Raw genomic sequence first — 24,132 nt, 5'->3', positions numbered from 1 at the left:
AAACAATGACACCAAAATCAGAGATGTCCTATTTTTTAAATACTCGATTAACAACTAATCGATTATTTTTGTTCGCTGTGCTGCCATTTTTCCACCAATGAGAGTGCAACACATGCTTGAAACGATCGGTGATGATCCTCTGGAGATGTTAATGCTTATATCGGCATGATATAATCGATTACAAATATTTTACTGTTCGGTCCGTTAATCGATTATTCGAATGAAAATCGACCATCACTAGATGAATGTGAAACGTCATTTCAAATATAAGGATCGTTCATAAATAATGATACAATTTGAAAGGGACCGGGGCTAATCACAAATTACGTCCCCACGGTAACTGAAATAAACACGAGTGTTCACCGGTTGGTATAACCATAGAGGTAACTCTAAGACCACTGGGTCACGAAGAAAATCATTATTATTTTTGGCTCACTCAGTACCAGAACAACGGTCCCAAGCAGTCCCAAGCTATTTCACTCACCCCTGCATGTTCTGCATGAATCCACACACCCCTGATGTTATCTGTCAAACTTTCATAGCGAATCAAAACAAACATAGTGTAGTAATAGAATTTCAACTAGAATAGGGTACGTTAATCGTTTGCTTGGGACCAATAGGCTACTAAAGTGGTGAGCCAATTTAAAATCGTTAGTTTCGTATTGATTGTTGGTATAACCATAGAGGTAACTCTAAGGCTGTGTTCCATTTGGAAAATTTTCACTTAAATTTGACACTTCGAAAATAAATTATGATGTTCGAAAATCCCTCTGTTGTTGAACGGCCGATTTTCGAGAAAGCATCTGTCAAAGTTGATTCCTTGTCTGTCAGAAATAAGTCTGCTGGAATAGCAGGTTTATTTGAAAATTTTCCATCTGTCAAATTTAAGTGAAAATTCACCAAATGGAACACAGCCTAAGACCAGAAGGTCCCGAACAAATGTGCTGAACTTTTTGGCTCAGCTCTGGTACTATCTTCGGTCCCAAGCTAATCGATGCACCCCTCGAAACATAGGAAAATCCACGGACCCCCTCATTTTATCTGTCAAACTTTCATATCGAATCAAAACAAATATAGTGTAGTACTAAAATTTCGACTATAATGGGGTACGTTAATCGATTTGCTTGGGACCAATAGGCTAGTCAAGTAGTGAACCAATTTAAAATTGTTAGTTTCCACCGGTTGGTATAACAGTCTCTTGATTCGACCGATGTACCGACGTTGAACGATGAACATTCTGCCGTGATCAGCGCACTAGGATCTTCGACGGGTGGGTAACGATGAAGTTTATAATGTCGTTTGAAACAGTATGTCTTGGTGAACAATTGTTGACATCCAGGATATGTGCATCGGTATTGGTAGTGAGATGGGGGTCCGTGACCATCGAGATGCACTGAAAAAAATCCACCTCCGAAAACTGAGCTGTGCAGTCGGCAAGACAACATGTCACGAGCATGATTCGATGAACTTTATCAAGTTTTAGATGGACACGTACTAGCAGGTTTTATTAATACTGTAAACGTATTTCAATATGAAAAGCCAAATCGGCTTGGATATCTTCGAAGGAGGCAGACCGAGCACTACGAACAGTTTGACATAAACATCTATTACTCTCACAATGATCGCAAGCGTATAGTGAACGTTCCCGTAAGCAACAATACACTCTCCAAAATTCCGTCTTTGAGATGTGGGTACTTAAATATATATTTTTTTTTTGCTTTATGTGTGCCGCCGTTCGTCCGTTGTCGTGTTATTGTTCGTTGCGGGGTTCTACGTATATTGATAATAGCCTGTGTCTTTAAGGAAGTCAAGAAGTAATCTTTCCCTGTCTGGGTCATTGGATAATGCGTCTCTGATGCTGAGACCGATACCGTATTGGTCTCGGAGGTTTTGATGTGCAGGGCAATTTATTATGACATTTTGGTTGAGCACCCCATACATTGTTTGTGGAATCCATCACGGGATCCGAGATCGTGTGAGAATCTGGTGTAGCCGCAGCGTAATCTGGACAGTACTCTCTGGTCCTTCCAGTTTTTGGTGTCGGACCAGCATTTCGTATCTCCTTTTATTTTGCGTAAGAAAGGGTCTCGGGTATTAGCCCTTTTCTTGTCCCATGCCGAAGCGATGCTCGTTTTGATCCAGATTTTTAAATCCGCTGCAGGGACTTCCAGTTCCACTGGGGTTTTCGATCTGCCGATTGCTGCCAGCTTGTCCGCAGCCTCGTTTGCACTGATATTGCATACTTCTTAAATAGATTTGGAATTTTCTTTTGGTCACAGTGCTTTCTGTCGAGAAAAGTAATTTCCCACTGGACAAAACGTTCGACCATGGGAGTCGGTTCAATTGCAACCACGAAATGCCGTTTAGGATTTCTGGAGCGAATGTTGTCTCAGGAATCTTTGAGAACGTCTGACGATTGTCTTCTTCCTTGATCCTCTTACGGTCGGCCTGTCGAATATAGTTGATTCGACTGTATAGCTTGCCGCCTGGGTTTCCTTTCTTCGGAATATAATACGTGTCCTGCAAAACAAGTATCATTAAAACCCCCACATTTTAGTGATATTTTCACATCGTTAATACCTTTTGCTCTCTTTTGAAAACTTTCACAATGACAGTGGCATAGTCTTCCATTAGCTGTGATGTTGTTTTGCATTTTCTTGACAGGTGGTATTTAGCTACGACATCCGTCACGAATTTTTGTCCCTCCGTAGATAGCTCCAGTTCTTCAGCTTTGGTCCCAAACACTGACTGTTTTTTCAGCAGGTTTTTCAGGACGCCTGGTGAATACACTAATGAATCGTCTTCGTCATCGACCTGGATAGAGAGAGAGAGTCAAAGAACAAATCTAGACTAACATTTGAAAAGGGCGGAACTCCAAAATTACCATATCGAGAAAATCGCTTCCGAATTTTGATGATCTAAAAATTAATCCTATTTCACGACTTTCCATTTTCTGGATGATTTTATAAGCTTAACATATAGTTAATAGTGTAATCTATCATCATGCATCACTAAAAACTAAATAAAAAAGCTTTCTTTGTCGTGAAATTGAGAAGAAAACATCATACGCCCTGATAATTTCTTACGTGTTGTTACCCTGCCAACACTGGTGATACGCCGTGGAAGTACACCCTCGGGATTTTTTGTTTGTTGTTCCGCCTACGTTCTTCGTTCGCAAATTTTGTGAGAGTGGAATTACGCCCGGAGATTTTTTGGTCTTCATTTTGTTCGTTGTTTACACGTAAAATATCAATCAGATGCGTTTGAAATGAATCGGGCGTGACTAGATACTACAGAATCAATACGTTTGGCATATTAAAACAATATAATTCGTTGCTCTAGTGCAAGGCGTAACAACCAGTTGCATAATCGAGTTGAAAATTGGAAGTACGCCATGTGAGAAGAAACGTTTTTGATGATTTGAAGTGATATTTTCTTCTACTTTTTCGTGTTTATCGAGTAGTTTGTGAACCGTTCTCTTTATATGTGCCAAAATATGGTTTATTTACATTTTGGCTCTTCCGCCCCTTTCAAATGTTCGTCTAGAATTGACTTACGTGCTTTCAAACCACGAAAAGAGGCTATTCAGTTCAGCTCCTCTGTTGCGTCCTGACTGCTTTCACCAAAAATTGTCTCCACAGCTTTTCCACCGCTGGGACTACAATCTGAGCCACTGCTGTTGCCTTGTACTGTCTTTTCAGTTACGCTTCCGATAGAACTACAACAATCCGGGTAGTTGCTGAGGCCATTGCTTCCGTCTACACCCTCATCCCTGCCGGGATAACAGTTTGGGTGGCAATTCAGACTACTTCCTTCGCACGCGATCGTGTCCGAGACTTTGGATTGTCTGCTATATAGCGCGATGATAGACAGATTTTGGGGAGCACTTTAAAATCAGTAAACTTGAAATAATCTTTAAACTTTACTACTTACATTTCTCTCTCGCCACTCCAAAGTTAATGCCCAAATTAGATCGTATTTCCAGTTTATACTGGCACGAGACAATACCAAGCTGGCAAGCTGCCAGTTACGTCAAATCGACGATCAAATGCATTGTCAATAAAAACTGATACGTCCCTTCGAAAAAGTAGTCGAGAAATACGCACGTAAATTTTCTGGGATTTCTAGCTCACCCACGCAAACTAGCACTACCATCAGGAAAGTGAAAATTTATTCTATCTGATAATGTGGTGATAGTTCGCGTGGGCGAGCTAGCAGTTTGTTCCGAAAAAAGACTTTTGAAGACATTGTTTACATTTATTACTTTCGATCGAATGAAAATTTTCTAGTGAATTATTAAATATGAAACTCACAATCAATAGTTTTATAGACCTGTTCTCCAAGGGTCGTTCGGATAAAAACATATCCCTTGTGTATGTCATTATAGTTTCGCGCATGTAATTTAACCATTTTAACAAGTCTCCGATTTAGTTACCATCGTTGAGGCCCCATCTCCTACCACAGCAGATGAAGTTGCAAACAACACCGTCTGTGTTAACTCGTCTACCTTTCCGAGAACCTGTGGATTTTCCGCGTGTTGCCTCCGGGTGTGAGCTGTACCAAAGATGAAAAAAGTTCGTGTTGCAATATATAAATACTACCGTAACCAAGACCGCACTTCATAGATACCTACAAGCAAGAGTTTTGTGACAGGTGAAGCCGGCATTGCAAATGATGCACACGAATGGCCTTTCTCCCGTATGTTTCCGCACATGAGCCCGAAGTGCCTTGGCCAAGTTGAAGCCCCTTCCGCAGAAAGAGCATTGGTGTGGTTTCTCGTCCGAATGTGTACGCGTGTGAACGTTCCGGTCACCCACCCGAGCAAATGATTTGTTACACACCTGGAAAGCAAAACGATGGATAATTTAGTACTCTTTAAATCTGGAAATTATTTTCGTTTATGTTTAGGCGAGAGTTTACCCGAAAAAAATAACAACAAAAATACATTAAAAAACAATGAAACAATAAGACGAAAATTATTGTCCTAACAATGATTTATATTGTTGCGTCTACAATAAATTTACCTTGATTTATGTTGTACTGTAAATTTCTTTGTAAATGGAAAAAGGGGGGTATCTTAACAATGAAATTTTCGAGATTTCACCATATAATTTTTTTCAATAACATTATATAGGAGAAATGTTGGCCTATGGATCTAAGATTGGGCCCATCGCTAAAAATTTGCTATTTATCAATTTTATCTAGATGAACGCGGTATTGGCAACAATCAATACGAAACTAACGATTTTAAATTGGTTCACTACTTGACTAGCCTATTGGTCCCAAGCAAACGATTAACGTATCCCATTCTAGTCGAAATTCTAGTACTACGCAATGTTTGTTTTGATTCGCTATGAAAGTTTGACAGATAAAATGAGGGGTTATTGGTTTTTCCTATGTTTCGAGGGGTGAATCGATTAACTTGGGACCGAAGAGAGTACCAGAGCTGAGCCAAAAAGTTGAACACATCATTTCGGGACCTTCTAGTCTTAGAGTTACCTCCATGGTATTGGGACGTTTTTTTTTCCGTGTCGTGGACATTTACCACTGCGACCAGTGTTTTGATCTATTGTGGTGTATCCTCTTTTTACTATTTGCCGTGTGTTTTGATGATCAACCACTATGTAGAGTGATCTTCATCATTGATCATCGGCATTATCCCAATATGGAATTGCACTTCGAATGAAGTTTACAACTTTATTGGGTATACTGGTCCAAATTTCTTCACGTACGGTGAGTCCTTTATCAAGAAATCTGCATCGTTTATTAAATAAAGCAGTGCAATCACACAATAAATGTTCAGAGCTTTCGCTCTCCAAATAACAAAAGCGACATCTATCGTCGCTAAGCTTTCCAATTTTTTTAAAATGATATTTACAAGGACAATGTCCTGTTATTAATCCAGTGTAGGTGCTTAAATCTTTTTTGGAAAGATTGAGTAACCTTTGCGTACTCAAAACGTTGGGCTTAATGAATTGTTTAGATTGTCGGGCTGTTGAGGTATTATTCCAATTGGATTGTACCTTGCTTTTTTCCCAGTTCTTTAATTCCATTTTCAGATTAGAAGGCGATAGACCAATAAATGGTTCGGGACCAATAAATTTCTGGGATGAGCCAAGCTTTGCTAATTGATCAGCTTTTTCATTTCCTTCAATGCCGCAATGACCAGGAACCCAATATAGATTTACCTTGTTACGACAGGACAATTTCTGAAGTTGATTATAGCATTCCCACACTAACTTTGAAGTGTAGGTCATTGATTTAAGGGCATTCAATGCTGCTTGACTGTCCGAAAAATGCATATGTTTGCATTCCTATAATTTCTTTTTAAACATATTTCTACACATTCTAGAATCGCAAATATTTCTGCTTGGAATACTGTTGGCCATTTACCCATTGCTACAGAACAGTTAATTCCGGGACCTGTTATTCCTGCCCCTACCCTGTTATCCTGTTTTGAGCCATCCGTGTAGAATGTTATAGACCCAGGACGAATCAACGGCCCTCCAGTCTCCCAATCATTGCGTGTTGTATTAAACACATTAAATAGATGGTTGAATTCATGAGTTTTTGCCATAAAATCTTCATTCTTTAAAATTAGTGGACTTAATTGAATCTCTTTCAAGATGCTCATATGATTTTTAAGATCTCCTTCAAAGAGCTCTTTTGTTCGTCTGAGTCTGAGAGCATTCTTCATTGCATCCAGTTGAATGAATTGATGTAAAGGAAGAAGATTAAGCAAAGCTTCTAAGGCTTTAGATGGAGTACTGCGCATTGCTCCAGTTATGGAGGTAGTGGCCAACCTCTGCAGTTTTTCAAGTCTTTGTTGAGCTGTTTTTTGCACTGTTTTTGGCCACCAAACTAGTGATGCATAAATTATTCTTGGTTTTACTTTTTTGGCTATTGGGACGTTGCTAATGGATATTTTTGGTTGCTATTGAAAATTAAGTCGATTGCTAAATTTATGTATGGGCCCAAATTAGGGACACTTCGGCCGACATTACCTGCATTTCCCCTATTATTGTTATTTTACTGTTGGTTGGCGAATTTATTGAATAACAGTGTTCTTTAGAGTGTATGTGTTGGCTTGACAGATCTACTTTATCGACTTTAAAAAGATTTCGAAAAAATAAAACATCGACCCCGGGAAGGGAAGGGGGTGGTATGTCTGTTAAGCGAACCCCACACGTATCAATATATTGACGTGAAGATGAATTTTTTTTTTTTTTTTTATCCCCATAGGATTGCAATGATCGGGGTTGATGAGAAAAATTTTCAAGTGACTACGATGCCGGACGGATTAGTCTATGGTGACCAATTAAACACCGGATTCACGATCTTGATTAATCATAATCTTCTTGAAAATCTTAATGGCTCGGTAATCGCTGGTCTGTCTTTGTCTATGTCTTCTTCTCATTCGTACGTCAGTTTTAATGTCTGGATGTTTTCTTGTCGAATGTCATGATGTTTTTGTGTATCTGTGTGTGTGTGTGTGTGTGTGTGTGTGTTGTTTTCTCTCTCTCTCTCTCTCTCTCTCTCTCTCTCTCTCTCTCTCTCTCTCTCTGTGTGTGTGTTTGCATTTGGTGCAAACCAAATGATTTTTTTTTTTTTTTTTTTTTTTTTAACTCTTTATTTGTTCCAAATTCAAAATAAATTACATTTCATTTTTAACCTAGGTGCTCCAGTTACTACAGTAACTTACCAGCCTTAATTGTTATGATATATATCTAAGTGTTTTTACATTGTTCCTGTCTTGGCAATTCAGTATTTTAAACAGGTTTTTTAAACCTGCATGTCAGTATAACAATTGATAGCTTAAAACTAAATAACTAAAACTAAATCTTATCTAAGTATAAAGGGAATTAATCGTTGCAATTGAGGATTGTAACGATTTTTGCCGGAAATTATTAATTATTTTGTTGGACATTTGTGCTAAAGTCTCAACATTCGAAATTCTATGTACTTCGGTTGTACTGTACCAGGGAGGCAACTTCAAAATCATCTTCAGAATTTTGTTCTGAATCCTTTGAAGTGCTTTTTTCCTGGTAGTGCAACAACTAGACCATATTGGCACAGCGTAAAGCATGGCCGGTCTAAAAACTTGTTTAAATATTAGAAGTTTATTCGTCAGGCAAAGTTTGGATTTCCTGTTTATAAGAGGATACAAACATTTTATATATTTGTTACATTTGGCTTGAATGCCCTCAATGTGATCTTTAAAAGTTAATTTATGGTCAAGTATTAATCCAAGATATTTCACTTGGTTTGACCAGGAAATTGGAACTCCGTTCATAGTGACTATGTGACTACTACTAGGTTTCAAAAAGGAAGCCCTGGGCTTATGTGGAAATATTATAAGTTGAGTTTTGGAAGCGTTGGGAGAAATCTTCCATTTTTGTAAATAAGAAGAGAAAATATCTAAACTTTTCTGAAGTCTGCTGCAAATAACACGAAGACTTCTTCCTTTAGCGGAAATGCCTGTGTCATCAGCGAACAAAGATTTGTGGCAACCCTGAGGCAAATCAGGGAGGTCCGAAGTGAAAATGTTATACAATATAGGCCCAAGAATGCTACCCTGAGGAACTCCTGCTCTAACAGGTAGTCGATTAGATTTGGAATTTTGATAATTTACCTGCAGAATACTGTCAGTTAAATAATTTTGAACTAATTTCATAATGTAAAGTGGAAAATTAAACTTTTTCAATTTAGCAATCAAACCTTCATGCCAAACACTGTCGAATGCTTTTTCTATGTCTAGAAGAGCAACTCCAGTTGAGTGGCCTTCAGATTTGTTTGAACGAATTAAATTGGTAACTCTCAAGAGTTGATGAGTAGTTGAATGCCCATGGCGAAATCCAAACTGCTCATCTGCAAAAATTGAGTTCGTATTGATGTGAAGCATCATTCTATTCAAAATTATTTTTTCAAAAAGTTTACTTATTGAAGAAAGCAAACTTATTGGACGGTAGCTAGAAGCTTCAGCTGGATTTTTATCCGGCTTCAAAATTGGAACAACTTTTGCATTTTTCCATTTATCAGGAAAGTATGCCAAATGGAAACATCTGTTAAATAATTTTACCAAGAAAGACAAGGTACTCTCTGGGAGTTTTTTGATGAGGATATAGAAAATTCCATCATCACCTGGAGCTTTCATATTTTGAAATTTTTTAGTTATAGACCTTACTTCGTCCAAATCAGTCCCCCAGGAATCATCAAAAATATTTTCCCGAGAGAAAATATTCCGAAAATCCCGAGCAACCTGATTCTCAATAGGACTAGTAAGACCCAAACTGAAATTATGGGAACTCTCGAATTGCTTAGCAAGTTTCTGAGCTTTTTCCAAATTTGTGATCAAAATTTTACCACCTTCTTTAAGCGCTGGAATTGGCTTTTGAGGTTTTTTCAAAATTTTTGTGAGTTTCCAAAAGGGTTTGGAACTCGGGTCTAATTTAGAAACATTATTTTCAAAAGTTTTGTTCCTCAGGGCAGAGAATCGCTTTTTAATTTGTTTTTGCAAATCCCGCCAGATAACTTTCATGGCAGGATCGCGTGTTCTTTGAAATTGTCTCCTACGGACATTTTTAAGACGGATCAAGAGCTGAAGATCATCGTCTATTATAATTGAATCGAATTTAACCTCGCATTTTGGTACTGAGGCAGCTCTTGCTTCAACTATAGAAGTAGTCAGAGATTCAAGAGCATAATTAATTTCATCTTTGGTTTGCAAAGGAATGTTTGGATCGAAGTTATATTCCATAAATGTTCGATACTGCTCCCAATCAGCTCTATGGTAATTGAAAGTAGAGCTGTTGGGATTACAAATTATTTCTTGGGATATTTCAAAAGTTACTGGAAGGTGATCAGAACCGAAGTCAGCATGGGTAACCAATTGGCTACAAAGTTGACATGAATCAGTTAAGACCAAATCAATAGTGGAGGGATTTCTTGCAGAAGAAAAGCATGTTGGGCTGTTTGGATATTGAATAGTGTAATAACCTGCAGAACAATCATCAAACAGAATATTACCATTGGAATTGCTTTGAGCATTATTCCATGAGCGGTGTTTTGCATTAAAATCACCAATAATGAAGAATTTAGACCTATGACGGGTAAGTTTCTGGAGGTCACCCTTGAGAAAATTCTTTTGCTGGCCTACACATTGGAATGGCAAATAGGCAGCTATAAACGTAAGTTGTCCAAATTTTGTTTCAACAGAAACTCCCAAAGTTTCAAAAACTTTGGTTTCAAATGAAGAAAGAATTATATGTTTGATTCGTCTATGAATAATGATGGCAACGCCACCACAGGGTCCATCAAGACGATCATTTCTATAAATCAAGTAATTTGCGTCCTTCTTAACCTTATGGTCAGGTTTAAGGAACGTTTCAGTTATAACGGCAATATGCACGTTATGAACTCGCAAAAAGTTAAATAGCTCGTCTTCATTATCTTTAAGAGATCGAGCATTCCAATTTACAATATTTAATGCTTTAAAATCCATTACTGAATTTTAAAGTCATGACAATATTATTTGCAAATTTTACTCCAGTTTGAATAGCATCAAACATGGAGTTAGATTTAAGCATATCAGAAATCATGTCAATTAATGATTTCTGTAAAAATTCCATTTTAGGGGCAGTAATGCTTCCTAAGTCAAAATTGTCATAATTTCCGTTAGAATTACTTTGGTTAGTATTTTGATTTCTACCCGCTGCAATAGCAGCATAGGTAGCTCCATTAACTCGCTGAACATTGTTAGCAGCGAGGGGAGTAGGTACAGATGAAACATTTGAAGCAGGGGTGATATTTGTACCTACGGGTACGAATGTAGAATTTGTTCCTCGCTGACCGTTGTTAACAGCAGAGGAATTTGTACCTGGTCGGAAACGTGGAGCGTTTCCTACCTGTCGGTTAGAACGAGATTGTAGGATCGCTTTGCGAGTCTTACATTCCCAAAAATTGGATTTGTGGTTTTCACCACAATTTGAACATTTAAATTTCTTAGGATCTTCCTTCACAGGACAGTCGTCCTTTGCGTGAGAGGAATCACCACAATTCATGCATTTAGCTGGCATGTAGCAATTTTTAGTTCCGTGACCCCATCCCTGGCACTTACGGCACTGAGTGAGGTTTTGGAAATTTCCTCCAGTCTTCCTGAAGTGTTCCCACTTCACTCGGACATGGAGCATAAGGCTAGCTTTTTCTAAGGCCTTAAGGTTGTTTAGTTCACTAGACTTGAAGTGAACTAAATAAAAATCATTAGAAATCCCGTTGCGCGAATCGCCAGGACGGGATTTCATTTTCATTTTGATTACTTGGAGTGGCACAACTCCAAGTAATTTTGCCAGTTCATCTTTGATCTGATCCAGGGATTCACCACTGGGCAGTCCTTTCATGACAACCTTGAACACACGTTCAGTTTTGGTGTCGTAAGTAAAAAATTTGTGCTTCTTCTCAGTAAGATACTTGAGAAGACATTTAAATCCGTCCAAGGTTTCAGCCAATACACGGCATTCACCCCGACGTCCAATTTGTAGTGAAAACTTAACTTTCACGAAATTCAAAAGTTCCATGCGAAGAGCATGGAAATCGGTAGTGGTTATCACAATAGGGGGAATCTTTTCCTTCTTGGCATTAAGCCGGGAAAGTTTACTAGAATTTTTCTTGGATGATGGATCATTCTCATCATCCGTGAGCAAATCAAATTGATTACTCAAATTAATTTCTTCAGAAGGGGGGTCAAGAGTTTGCCCCTTTCTTTTGCGTTTAGGCGCCATGGCGGCAGTAAATTTTTATCCAAATCGACTTCCAAGCAGATTACTATAAGAATCTGAAGGATCGAAGAGGAATTTTCCAAATCGATATCCAAGAAGGATTACCTCGGGTAGGGTCCAAACAAGGATCGAAGAGGAATAAGAGGAGTTGAACAAGGTAGAAAATTTTTACAGGTTGAGCACTGAAAAGTGCTGTTTAAATTTGTTGTAGCTTTAGGTAGTAGTAACACTTCCTTAAGCAAAAAGCAAATAGATCCGCACGGCAAGAGAGCACGATGCGGACTGAGCAAACCAAATGATTATATTCCTTCCTCATCTCCTAGTTTTAACTGCGTTCAAGAATAATTAACTAAAAAAAACGTTGCAAAAGTTCATACCACAATATATCTAACTTACTATCCATATTTGCTATTTAATACCTAAATGTAATTTTTAATTTTATGAAGATAATTTGCTCAGAATAGCAGCCTGTAATTCCGTACCAGAATCCGCCTCCAATTTAATGTCTTTTGTGGATTCGTAGTAGCAAAGTTGTGCTAAAGCTAAATAGTTACCTAAAAATGCTACCTAAACCGTTCGCAATCAGAGCCGGACCACTGATGAAAACCAAAACTACAACCCTGAAAAACAAATCGATATTTTCGAAGGCGAACACAACCTATTCTTGCTACTGATTCTGTCCAATTGTTAGGTATCCAAATTAAAGTCATTCGTAAATTTATTATTGGATGTATGGATGAATTATCTATTATTGAATAACTATTATTTACGATAATTACATGAAAGAAATAACATATAAACTACAAACAAAACGTGACTACTAAAATCTCAAAAAGATATTCTCACAAGTATATTTTACGCAACCAGGAATCTCAAAATCATCAGACGCTATAATGATACCATAGAGGTAACTCTAAGACCACTGGGTCCCGAAGAAAATCATTATTATTTTTGGCTCACTCAGTACCAGAACGACGGTCCCAAGCAGTCCCAAGCTATTTCACTCACCCCTGCATGTTCTGCATGAATCCACACACCCCTGATGTTATCTGTCAAACTTTCATAGCGAATCAAAACAAACATAGTGTAGTAATAGAATTTCAACTAGAATAGGGTACGTTAATCGTTTGCTTGGGACCAATAGGCTACTAAAGTGGTGAGCCAATTTAAAATCGTTAGTTTCGTATTGATTGTTGATGATACTCTGCACATGTTAGACACAAGAAGAGGCCAAAAAGCAAGTGTCCGACACACAAAACCCGCCGAATCCACTTGCAGTCACAATCAACGATTCTACGAATCGCGAGCGCTCACGAATCTTAAAACCGCTGACTGCGACACTCTGAAAGCGAAACTGACAGGCTCTATGCGTCAAACACCCGCCCCCCAATATCCTCCCGCATCCAACAACACAAACCTCCATTACAACATCTAACGAATTCAAAATTCCGAAAATCACTCATCTATAACAAGTGAGTGGAAGCAACCATTCTTCATGATACACTTTGTCTGTCTATCTTTCTATTAGGCCTGTGGACATGCGTTAGCTTCGAAACTTCTAACCAAACTAGGAAAATTTTGAAATCACAAAAAAAAAATTCAAAGGTAATTACAAGCAAAATAAATATTGATTATTTTACGCAAAACCGAGCAAGTAATATTAAATCTCTTGTATCATATGCTAATGCAAATTGACTGTAACAAAAATAATATGCTTAAATAAAATAAAATATTAATAAAATGATATGCAAAATTTACTAGAAGATCATTACTTTATTGGTGAGAAGTTTCTAATAAGCCCTCCCAGTTCCTCTGTATACAGAACAAATCTGATACTATAATCAGAATTGCTCAGTCTGCATGAAGCAGCCGATTGCATCAAGGAAGTTCTATTAACAACCAAGAAATAATCGTTTGAGGCATACTGAAGCATTAAGAAGGTGATATGTGGCACTATAGGAAATCATCATCGTTGCAAATATAAAGAAATTAAACATAACCCTTTGCTTCAGTACCGTCAACCTCCATGTCCATGGGGAGGGATATTGACGTGAAGGGGAATTATTGACAATAATATTGATGATGTGAATACAGAAATATTTTCAATATCGCTGTATTGACGTCAATATAAAATTTATTGACAATACGATTATTGACAATAAAAGCAATCGTGTAGGGTCCACTTTACGGGTGAGTCCTTTTTTTAACTAGTTATGGATTGAGATTCGATCCGGAACTTGTGAGAAATGCAGGCCAACTCCCCTGCACTCGATTTCCCTAGGTCACGTCTCCTTGGTGGTTGAGCGTCATGTTAAGAGCGTTTATGTGTTCAAAACATACGATATTCCGGTGGATAATTGGCAAATTGGGGCACCCATTTTTTTTTAAACAAATAACGTGATCAAATTTTACGTGCTTTTATAAATATTTTCATGTGAAAATATTAGAGGGGAGGTTATTTTTCAATACATGAAAGTTAATCAGTGGTTTTTAGCTCAATTTTACTTATAACTTGGCTCTTATCTGAACTAACTTTTTATATTTCAAAGTTTAATCAAAGAAAACCACACAGCTTGACCAACCGGTGAACACTCGTGTTTATTTCAGTTACCGTGGGGACGTAATTTGTGATTAGCCCCGGTCCCTTTTAAATTGTATCATTATTTATGTACGGTCCTTATATTTGAAATGACGTTTCACATTCATCAAGGGATGGCCGATTTTCATTCGAATAATTGATAAATCGATTAACGAACCGAAAAGTAAAATATATGTAATCGGTTATATCGTGCCGATATAAGCATTAACATCTCCATAGGATCATCACCACCGATCGTTTCAAACATGTGCTGCACTCTTATGGGTTGAAAAATGGCAGCACAGCGAACAAAAAATAATCGATTACTTGTTAATCGAGTAATTAAAAAATAGGACATCTCTGATTTTGGTGTGTTTGTTTTGATAAAAATGAGCGCAAAATTTCAGCTCTACCAAAGGGGCAGCAAAACCACAAAATTACTTTGAATACGGGGGGTATTCATTGGATGAAAGGGACCGTGAAAGAGGACACTAAAATAGAAAGTTTTTCTTCCGACAGTTTCATCTTAGTATTCATCTTTGGCTTGACAGATAAATATCACACTACAATATAATGATTCTAATTTTAAGAAGTGTGTGCCATATTATCAACAATCAATACGAAACTAACGATTTTAAATTGGCTCACTACTTGACTAGCCTATTGGTCCCAAGCAAACGATTAACGTACCCCATACTAGTTGAAATTCTAGTACTACCCAATGTTTGTTTTGATTCGCTATGAAAGTTTGACAGATAAAATGAGGGGTTATTGGTTTTTCCTATGTTTCGAGGGGTGAATCGATTAGCTTGGGACCGAAGAGAGTACCAGAGCTGAGCCAAAAAGTTGAGCACGTTATTTCGGGACCTTCTAGTCTTAGAGTTACCTCTATGATATTATGTTATTGACATTATCGATAAGTCATTAAAAAAGTTAGGGGTTGTGTACCAAGCACAATCACATTTTTGACGTAGGGCTACACGATTATTGTTGTTGCTTCATTCAATAATATTCAAAAGATTAATAACACATAAATTTAATTCCCAAATCAACAATCTTTCAATTTATTAATCAAAGATTTGAAATTATGTGACACTCAATATCCTAAAATGAAGACAATTTTTAGCACTCAATATTCAGTTCCTATCCCATTTGAGATAAGGTTCCAAACATGGACACTAAACGTTCTGTAACTGAATAATAATTATAATTTATCGTTAGCGACGCCGTTAGTGGTAAGCGTGATTGCCTCTCATCCCAAAAGGCCTGGGTGCAATCCCAGTCGGCGATGCCGGATTTTCTGAGACATAAAATCCATGATCATGCCTTTCTTCGGAAGGGAAGTAAAGTCGTTGGTCCCCGGTCCATGAGTTAATAGGTCGATAGGTTAGGTCCAGGTGTAGGAGCTGGCTTCCTGATGTCGGTAGCATTGGTAGCATTGACCACCTGCACACAGGGTTACTACCACTCCCTTGCTATAAAAAAATGTTTTTCAGAATGATGAAAAGATTACATGTTATAATGATAATTAGTACTAGTAAGTTACAAGAAGAAGTCGTGAAGTATGTGGTTGGCACATAAAACCTGTCAATGTTGCTTTCAGTGCGTCACAATCAGCGATTTAACGATTCGTGAGCGCTCACTCTGAGTGAACACTCGCGAATCATAAGATCGCTGATTGTGACGCTCTGAAAGCTAAATTGACCGGTTTTATGAGTCAAATGCATACTTTACACCCTCTTCTTGTTACTTACAAGTACAACATATCATTATATTATCTAATGATTTCATAATTCCGAAAAACATCGTTTTATAGCAAGTGAGTGGAAGCAACCCTGCCTGCACAGCTTTCCCGAAGACACCAACCTTCTATCAAATCGGAATGTCATGCAAGCAAGTAGTTACACGGTAAGAAAAAAGTACCCAAAATTGAGTTCCTTTCACTCATCACGTGGCTTCCGTGGGGCTAGGTAAAATTAAGTTGAAGAAAAAAACTCAATTTTGAGTAATCCTGGCGTTGACAAAAAAATTATAAAACGGAGCAGACTGGAACCGAACCATGGACGTTGAGATTACGGGGCCCGTGTGTTGACCACTCGTCTATCAACGCTTGTGAAAATGAAATGGTTAAAGGCGCATAAAAGCAACCTCAATGAAAATAAACTTATATTTGAGTTCATTTATTATTACTCAATAGTTGAGTAAATTTTAACCAACGCCGCTTTTCTGATTCACTCAACGGCGGACCTCAAATGATAGAACCCAACGTTGAGTTTTTTTAAACTTAATTTTGAGTATTTTTTCTTACCGTGTAGAGATCAAATGGCACACTTTCGCTACCTGGTGAGCGATTTCTGAACTGAGCCAGTTGTCAAATAATTGCAACACAGAAACCACCATCAAGATAGTGCTATAACATGTTATAACTTTGTAGTCTGATAGGGGTAATAGGGGCATAGTGAGCATCTCGTGCGCCAACTTGGACTTCCGGCCGTTCGGAACAAATTTATTGGTGGCAGGATCAATATCATAATGATATTGAACCTATACTACCAGTTGATTTGTTTCATGCAGCTAGAGATCTAGGGCCAAACTGCGGGATGCTCACTATGCCCCTCCTCCTCCTATGTGTTCTTGAATGCAGGCAAAGAAATACATGCGATATAAACTGGAAAAACATATCGGCAGCACTAAAAATGGTCCAAAATGGCCATTCCATTCACCAAGCAGCTATATCTTGTGGAATTCCCGCAAGATAAATCCGGAACAAATTGCGATGTTCTAGATCCGGGATGTTGAAAATCGTGTTATTGCATGGATATTTGATATGGCTAAGCTAGGATTCCCAGTCAACACACGAAAACTAACAGCTTACGTTGCACTGTACATAAAATACAGTGGAAGGGTGACAAAATTCAAGAACGGTATCCTGGGAAAAATGGTTTAAACATTTTCTACTAAGTCATCCTAATAATACTCATGTTCCAATAGTAGAATCCAAGTGAAACTTATGCGTCACTAGTGGCGGGAAATAGTACTAGTCGATGGTGATAAATTTATGGCAGCCGGTTTAAATTCCAGAGTATTGACAAAAGAGTTCAAAATAGTGAGATACGAGCATTGCCGTAGGAAATTTGTCGAATAATGTAATGTTATATTAATTTTCATTGCAATGTCATTGAAAGATAATGAAAATGGGTTTTTCGATGCACCGATATTATTTAGGTTATGTTTTGTATGATTGAAATCGACGTCCAAGTCAGTCTGCTGGATATACTGGATGATGTTGGGGACTCCGTGCTAGCGGATTTAGAGACCTAGCATATTGTGTGCCTGGGCTACACCAGTAGATCTGCAGCAAAGCAAGAATTGAGGGGAATGGATTTGTTCTGCAAAGTTCCCATCCCGGGGAGCGGCCACATGAAATTAATTATCCCCCCGACAACAAACTTTGGAACTTATATTCTTCTGATCCGTAAACAGTGGCAACCTTTCTCCACTGCACGAATTTGTTGCTCCTCGAATTCGGAGCTCGAAAAAGTTGAAATTGGTTCTCGTTGCATCCTGCATGCAATTGCATGCAACGATCCTGCGACAACAATGAGAATGTTAAGCGGTGGAGCGTGTGTTTACGTAGTCTAAAAATTCAACTATTTTCCTGATTGCAAGCAGTGATATCATAGTAGTCATTTGTCACTTTGAAGAAGGAAACTTTTCCTATACAATTCTACAAGCTTTTTGACCGTCAAAAACGTACCAAGACAAGACAAATTTTCAATTTAAAACGTGAAAATTCTGATGTGAGTCACGTTTGACAGATGTTTACATTTTTATCACCGCTACGACAACAGCACCACAGGTGGCCGGTAATTGGTTGGATTTTACTATTGTCCTTCCTAAATACCGAGAAATTGTCACAAAAGGACAAATCAGATCATGGTTTAATGAAATCGCAGAATTCATTGAGTCAGAGGGTTTCCAAAATGTTTTACAAAATCGATCTAGAATTTTTAACATGGACAAAACGGCAGTAAGAACTATCCCAACTAAGGATGTGGTTCTCGCTGGGGTAGTTAGTCGGATTGTACATGCGCGTGTAGGAAACTCGGATAAAGATTCGTACACTGCTCTGTTATTTGGTGCTAGCGCTTCAGGATTCCAGGCGAAATCTTCAGAAAACTATCACAAGAGTGGGCCGCTGGCAAGACTGAGACAGGTGGTTGAATAGGGGTACGTTTTTTCCTTTTTTGTAGATGGCCACAAGTCTCACGTGTCCCATCCCTCAACGGAGTTTTGCAAAAAAAAATCCAATATTATTCTAGTATGCTTGCCAGCAAACACAATACAAATCCCGCAACCGCTTGATGTGTGCTTTTTTATACCACTTAAGTTTCAATGGAGCTGTATGTAGCGTGGAGGATCGATAATAGTGGGGAAAAGCGAGAATGCCCCGCTGCTCAAGCAAGTTGTTGACAAAATGGAAAATCTTACATCAACATTGACAAATGGATTTAGGCGATGCGGTTTATATCCGTTTAATCCAGATGCAGTAAACTACAGTTCATTGATTTCAGAAAACGTGGAATAACTCAGCAGCTGAAGTAGGTACAGAGCACATCAATCACATTGGATTTCTGGAGCAATTGCAAGAATTTTTATCACCACAACAGCTTCAGCGTTTTAAACAACAGCATGACATGAGAAGCTGGACTGGTCCAATATAAGACACCAGCCTATTTTTTGTTTGGAAACGAATTAGAGGCGAAGGACGACCGGTATGCGTTTATGGAGCTGAGGTTGAACCACTAGGTACTGATAACGAGGATCCTCCATTCTTCGGTTTCCCGAAAGCAGACATCGAAACAGCTACCCAAGATATACATAAAGTCTTTTAAAGCATTGTTAAAATTATTAATGTTTTCCAATTAAATTTCAGGTAAAAGAAGTCAAATGGCCCCTGTTATCGAAACTCCAACCACGACATTTTCAAGACTATTTGCACAAGCATCTGAAACCCATACATCCAAATATAAAAAAAAAATTATCCGAGACTCAGCAATCAAATGTCACTCCCGCCGAGATCTCAGCGAAACCCTCCCCGCCGAGACCCGCACAGCCGAGCTCGGTAGAAAAAACTAAGTGTGTAGATAGATTAGTAGGAAAATAAATAAAACTAGTTTATGACTCAAAGTGCAATGAATGAGCGTTAATTTCGGGATGATTTCAGTGTTAGAGCTATGTTAGTTTTGATCCGTAATCAGCCCTGCCGGCCCCTCCAACATTAGTTGCAGGCAGTGGTTGTTAGATCATGCGGCACTGTAACTACTACTATTTTAGAGGTATGATTCGTCAAGCTTATACAACTCCATGTTTCAATTGAGGCAAACCATCTATCTTACAATTACAAAAGCAAACCCAAACTTACAATTATATGCAAAACGAAACTTGACAAATCATCGTCAATCCCCCCACTCCAGGGCAGGGCCTGACGATCTGAATCTAACTTTGATCAGTGAACGGGCACCACATGGTATATTTTCTCACCATGAACCTATCATTTCCAGCCTATCTGAACTATTTAATAAATGGAAGCCATAACATGGGTTACGCTCCCCCTAAGCTGGCCCTCCGCATCCTATCCCTGTCCTATCTCAAATACAAAATGCCAATGGTATGAATGTATCTATATATAACTTGGAAATGACGTACAATCAAATAAACCCGTAACCCACTCACCCGGCCAGGCTTCAGAATCGTCCAGTGGGCAGCGCGCTACACACTCCAAGCCCCCTTTTTTTTTTCAAATTTACCGCAAATTTGATATTTTACCCATTGAGTGTTGATTAATCACAATGAAACATTGTGACAGAGGTTGAGGTTACTAGTGTATTAAATAATCAAATAATCTAGGTCCCATCCAGGACTACATCTGAAAAATCCAAATCTGGCCAACGCCCACCCTAAACCTAAACCTGTTCTAATCCACCTGAAATGACTAACGAATGGAAGACTTTGACTACCCAGCCATGCAATAGTCTCATTCCGTGCCTTATGGCAACTTGATGATTCTATTGCGCTCATCTTTTGGCACCACCCAGGGGAGACTTGGTCCTGTACCCAATGCTTAACTTATCTCCATTCCACTCAGCTACTCGCAATTTCTTGTGATATAGTGGGCGGAATATTATTATATGAGACAATTCAATGCAGACGTCTTTCCAAATTTGGCAGATCGACAGGTAATCGGTGAGTTACCACGATCGTTGCTATTGAACCACTCGACAACGTCCCATCGTCAACGCCTGCTATGAGAATTTCCCATTGCAGACGCCAACGAAATGACGTCATCGAGCTATCGACCAACTACACTGGTTATCGCCTGGTACCTTATAGTACGATGCTAGGAAGAATCGATGAGCTACCTCCCCCACATAAATGTTCCAACATTGTATTATAAAATCGTTTTTGCCTCAATAAATTTATGAAAGTAAGATATGTTGTTCTCTTTTGATAATCAAATCACTATAAACTTGAAATTTAAGATTCTAGACCGTTTTTTGAGCGAAATTAGGAATCAAAGCATTAACGTGAGCGAAATTAGACACTTTGAGATGCTGCGAAATGTACTGTCAAATTACTATTAAATTTGCAGATAGATGTCAATTTAACATTTTTAGAATTTATTGGAGTACCAATTCTACCATTAAGGCCATCGTTCGGACATTTTGAGCCGTTTGTCTGTGATTTGGGTGGTTTTCCAGGAAACGTCCCGAAAATCCTGTGAAGAAAAGCGAATATCGGGAAACGAATTCCGTCCGATTGTAGCCAAGGATTTTGTTATCCTAGTGGTGTAAAATGTGGGTGGAAAAGTGCATTCAACTTCAAGTCGTGTGCTTTTTCCGGGAAAGTGGCATTTCCACCCAAAGAGAATATGCACGTGAGTGTATATGTGCGCGCAAGGAAATGCAATCTTGCGCCTATGTTTTCCCGGGAATTTCCGAAGAAAGTATACCATATTTTTATACCAAGACATTCTGCAGAGTCTGCACAACATGATGGTATACATAAACATATGATTCTCGAAAATTTGTAGCATGGTTTTTCAATTTCCAAACCATGCGCCAAACATTCTCGCTGTAAATTCGTCACGAACATAGTAAAGAAGCAATCAGCAATTACGCATTTGTTTTACAACGTTGCCACATTTTCTTGTTCCTTTGCTACCGGATCACATGTTCGTAGGTCCACGTGTCCTTTTTCGCTTGTTCGCTCATCATATCAAATTGATCAGGAATTCTTCCGAAATGTCAAAAATTATATCGAAGACCTACGACGGATCGGAAATTGAAATTGAGATCTCCATGTATTATTTCATCATATCAAACTGAACAGGAGTTTTTCAAAATCTTATCTATCGAAGACCTACGACGTATCGGGAATTGAAATCGAATCCTGCATATTCCCTCATCACATCAAATTGATTATTAATTCTTCCGAATAATCACAAATTATATATAAAACGTATGACTAATCGGAAATTGAAAATGAGTTCTCCATATATTCCATCAACACATCAAATTGACCAGAAATCCTTCTGTAGACATTCGGGCAGTTAGAATATATTTCAAAATACAAGGATGGTCAGAAATTCTTCCAAACTATCAGAAGTTATATGGAAACCCTTCGATTGATTGGAAATTGAAATCAAATTCTCCTTTAATTCCATCATCATATCATATTGATCAGGAATTATTCCGAATAATAAGAAATTATATCGGAAATTGAAATCGAGTTCTCCATATTGATCAGGATTTCTCCCAAATTATCAGAATTAATATCGAACACGTATGACTAATAGGAAATTGAAATTGAGTTCTCCATATATTCCATCAACATATCAAATTAATCAGAAATCCTTCTGAAGATCTTCGGGCAGTTCGAATGTATTTCAAAATACAAGGATGATCAGGAATTATTTCGAAGTTCTACCGAGTTATCAGAAGATATATGGAAACCCTATGACTGATTGGAAATTGAAATCGATTTCACCATATCAAGCATAACATTTGATAACGGCACAAAAGCTTTTGTAAACAATCGAAGTACGCTCACGCAAACCAACAACATCATCGGATAGGGGCACCTGTTCGAAAGTGGTATTGGTTTGCGTGGGCGTACTTTGGTTCGCGTGTAAAGGGTCTTAAAAAGTTTGTTTACAAATGCTTTTGTGCCGTTATCAAATGTTATGCCTGATATGAACCCTATCAAAGTGATCAGAAATTCTTCCGGATTATCAGAAATTATATTGAAGGTCTTCGACTAATAGAACAATTGCAACCGAGTTTCCATATATATCTCAATCAAATCAAGTGATCAGGAATTCTTTCGAATTATCAGAAATTATTAAAAAAAAAAACTATATCTGATCAGAAATTGAAATCGAGTTCTCCTTATTCCATGACCATATCAAATTGACCAGGAATTCTTCCGAATTATCATATATTATACCGAAGGCCTTCGATTAAAAGAAGAATTGAAATCGAGCTCTCCATATATATCCTTTTTCCATCAAATTGAACAGAAATTGTTCTAGACATTTTTGGTCAGTAAGAATGTATTTACAAAATGTCATAATGATCAGGAATCATATAGAAGACTTTCAAATCATCAAAAATTTGAATAAAACCCGTTGAATATTATCCAACAATGTCAGTTTCATCAATAATTCATTCGAATTATCATAAATGATACGAAGACCTACGATCGGAGATTGAAACCGAGTTCCCCATATATTCCCTGGTCATATCAGAGTGAGTCCTGCTGCTTATCTTTGGTCTATAAGAATGTATTTTCAAAATTTAGCATTGATCAGGAGCCATGTAGACGATCTTCAAATGATCTTGAAATAAAACCATTTGAATATTCTTACATCATATGAGATTGGTCAGAAATTCTTCCGAATAATAAGAAATTATTTCGAGGATTTCCAACTTATAGAAAAATTTATATTGTGTTCTCCATATATAAGCTTCTCATATCAAGTCTTCTTCCGAAGATCTTCGGTCAGTTAGAATGTATTTTCACAATATAAAGATGGTTAGTCGAAGGCTTTCAAATAATCTAAAATTGAAATTCAATCTTTTGAATATTATCTTTATGAGGTTGATCAGGAATTCCTCCAATTTATCAGAATTTATATCGAAGACTTACGACTTACAGGAAATTGAAATCGATTATCCATATATTCGCTCATCATATCAAAGTGATCAGGAATTATTATGATGATCGTCGGTCAGATAGAATGTAGCAAAAATTCAAAGGATTTTATTTCAATTTCTGACCGTTTACAGATCTTCGGCATGATTCCTGATCAACACTATATTATGAAAATACGTTCCTATTGACTGAAGATCTTCAGAAGACTTGCTGATCTATTTGTTATAAAAGGGGCGCCGGTGGTGTAGTGGTAAGCGTGATTATCTCTCATCCCAAAAGGCCAGAGGTTCAATCCAAGTCGGCACCACCGGGGTTTTCTGAGGAATAAAATTTCTTATCACACCTTCCTTCGGAAGGGAAGTTAAACCGTTGGTCTCCAGTCCATGAGTTGATGGGTCGATATGTAGGGTCCAGGGGTGGAAACTACCTCCCTGGTGTCGGTAGCACTGGTACTCAGTACGGAAACAAACCAAGGATTTTTTTTGTATGAGAAAGAAATATTTGGAGAACTCGATTTAAATTTTTTTTTTCTATTAGTCCAAGGTCTTCGATATAATTTTTGAT

The 24,132-nt window shown here is 38.0% G+C and overlaps 2 protein-coding genes across 2 annotated transcripts in view; both read right to left on the bottom strand.

The window, feature by feature from the left end:
* LOC135698012 (gastrula zinc finger protein XlCGF26.1-like) overlaps window positions 1-24,132 on the bottom strand; it is a 50,795-nt gene that overhangs the window by 13,915 nt on the left and 12,748 nt on the right. The gene's annotated exons all lie outside the window — the stretch shown is intronic.
* LOC135698014 (gastrula zinc finger protein XlCGF57.1-like) overlaps window positions 4,283-24,132 on the bottom strand; it is a 55,068-nt gene continuing 35,218 nt past the window's right edge. The window contains exons 3-4 of the mRNA XM_065217881.1: window positions 4,630-4,841; window positions 4,283-4,554 (exon numbers count right to left, since the gene is read on the bottom strand). Coding sequence (XP_065073953.1) covers window positions 4,428-4,554; window positions 4,630-4,841 — 339 coding nt within the window. The 3' untranslated portion in view covers window positions 4,283-4,427. The remainder of the gene's footprint in view (window positions 4,555-4,629; window positions 4,842-24,132) is intronic.

Source organism: Ochlerotatus camptorhynchus, unplaced genomic scaffold, assembly GCF_037179485.1.
Source record: "Ochlerotatus camptorhynchus isolate MF236.1 unplaced genomic scaffold, CSIRO-AGI_Acam_v1.1 ptg000081l, whole genome shotgun sequence".
NCBI lineage: Eukaryota > Metazoa > Arthropoda > Insecta > Diptera > Culicidae > Ochlerotatus > Ochlerotatus camptorhynchus.
Note: the sequence above shows the minus strand (reverse complement) of the source record. Positions and strands in the feature narration are given on the sequence as shown.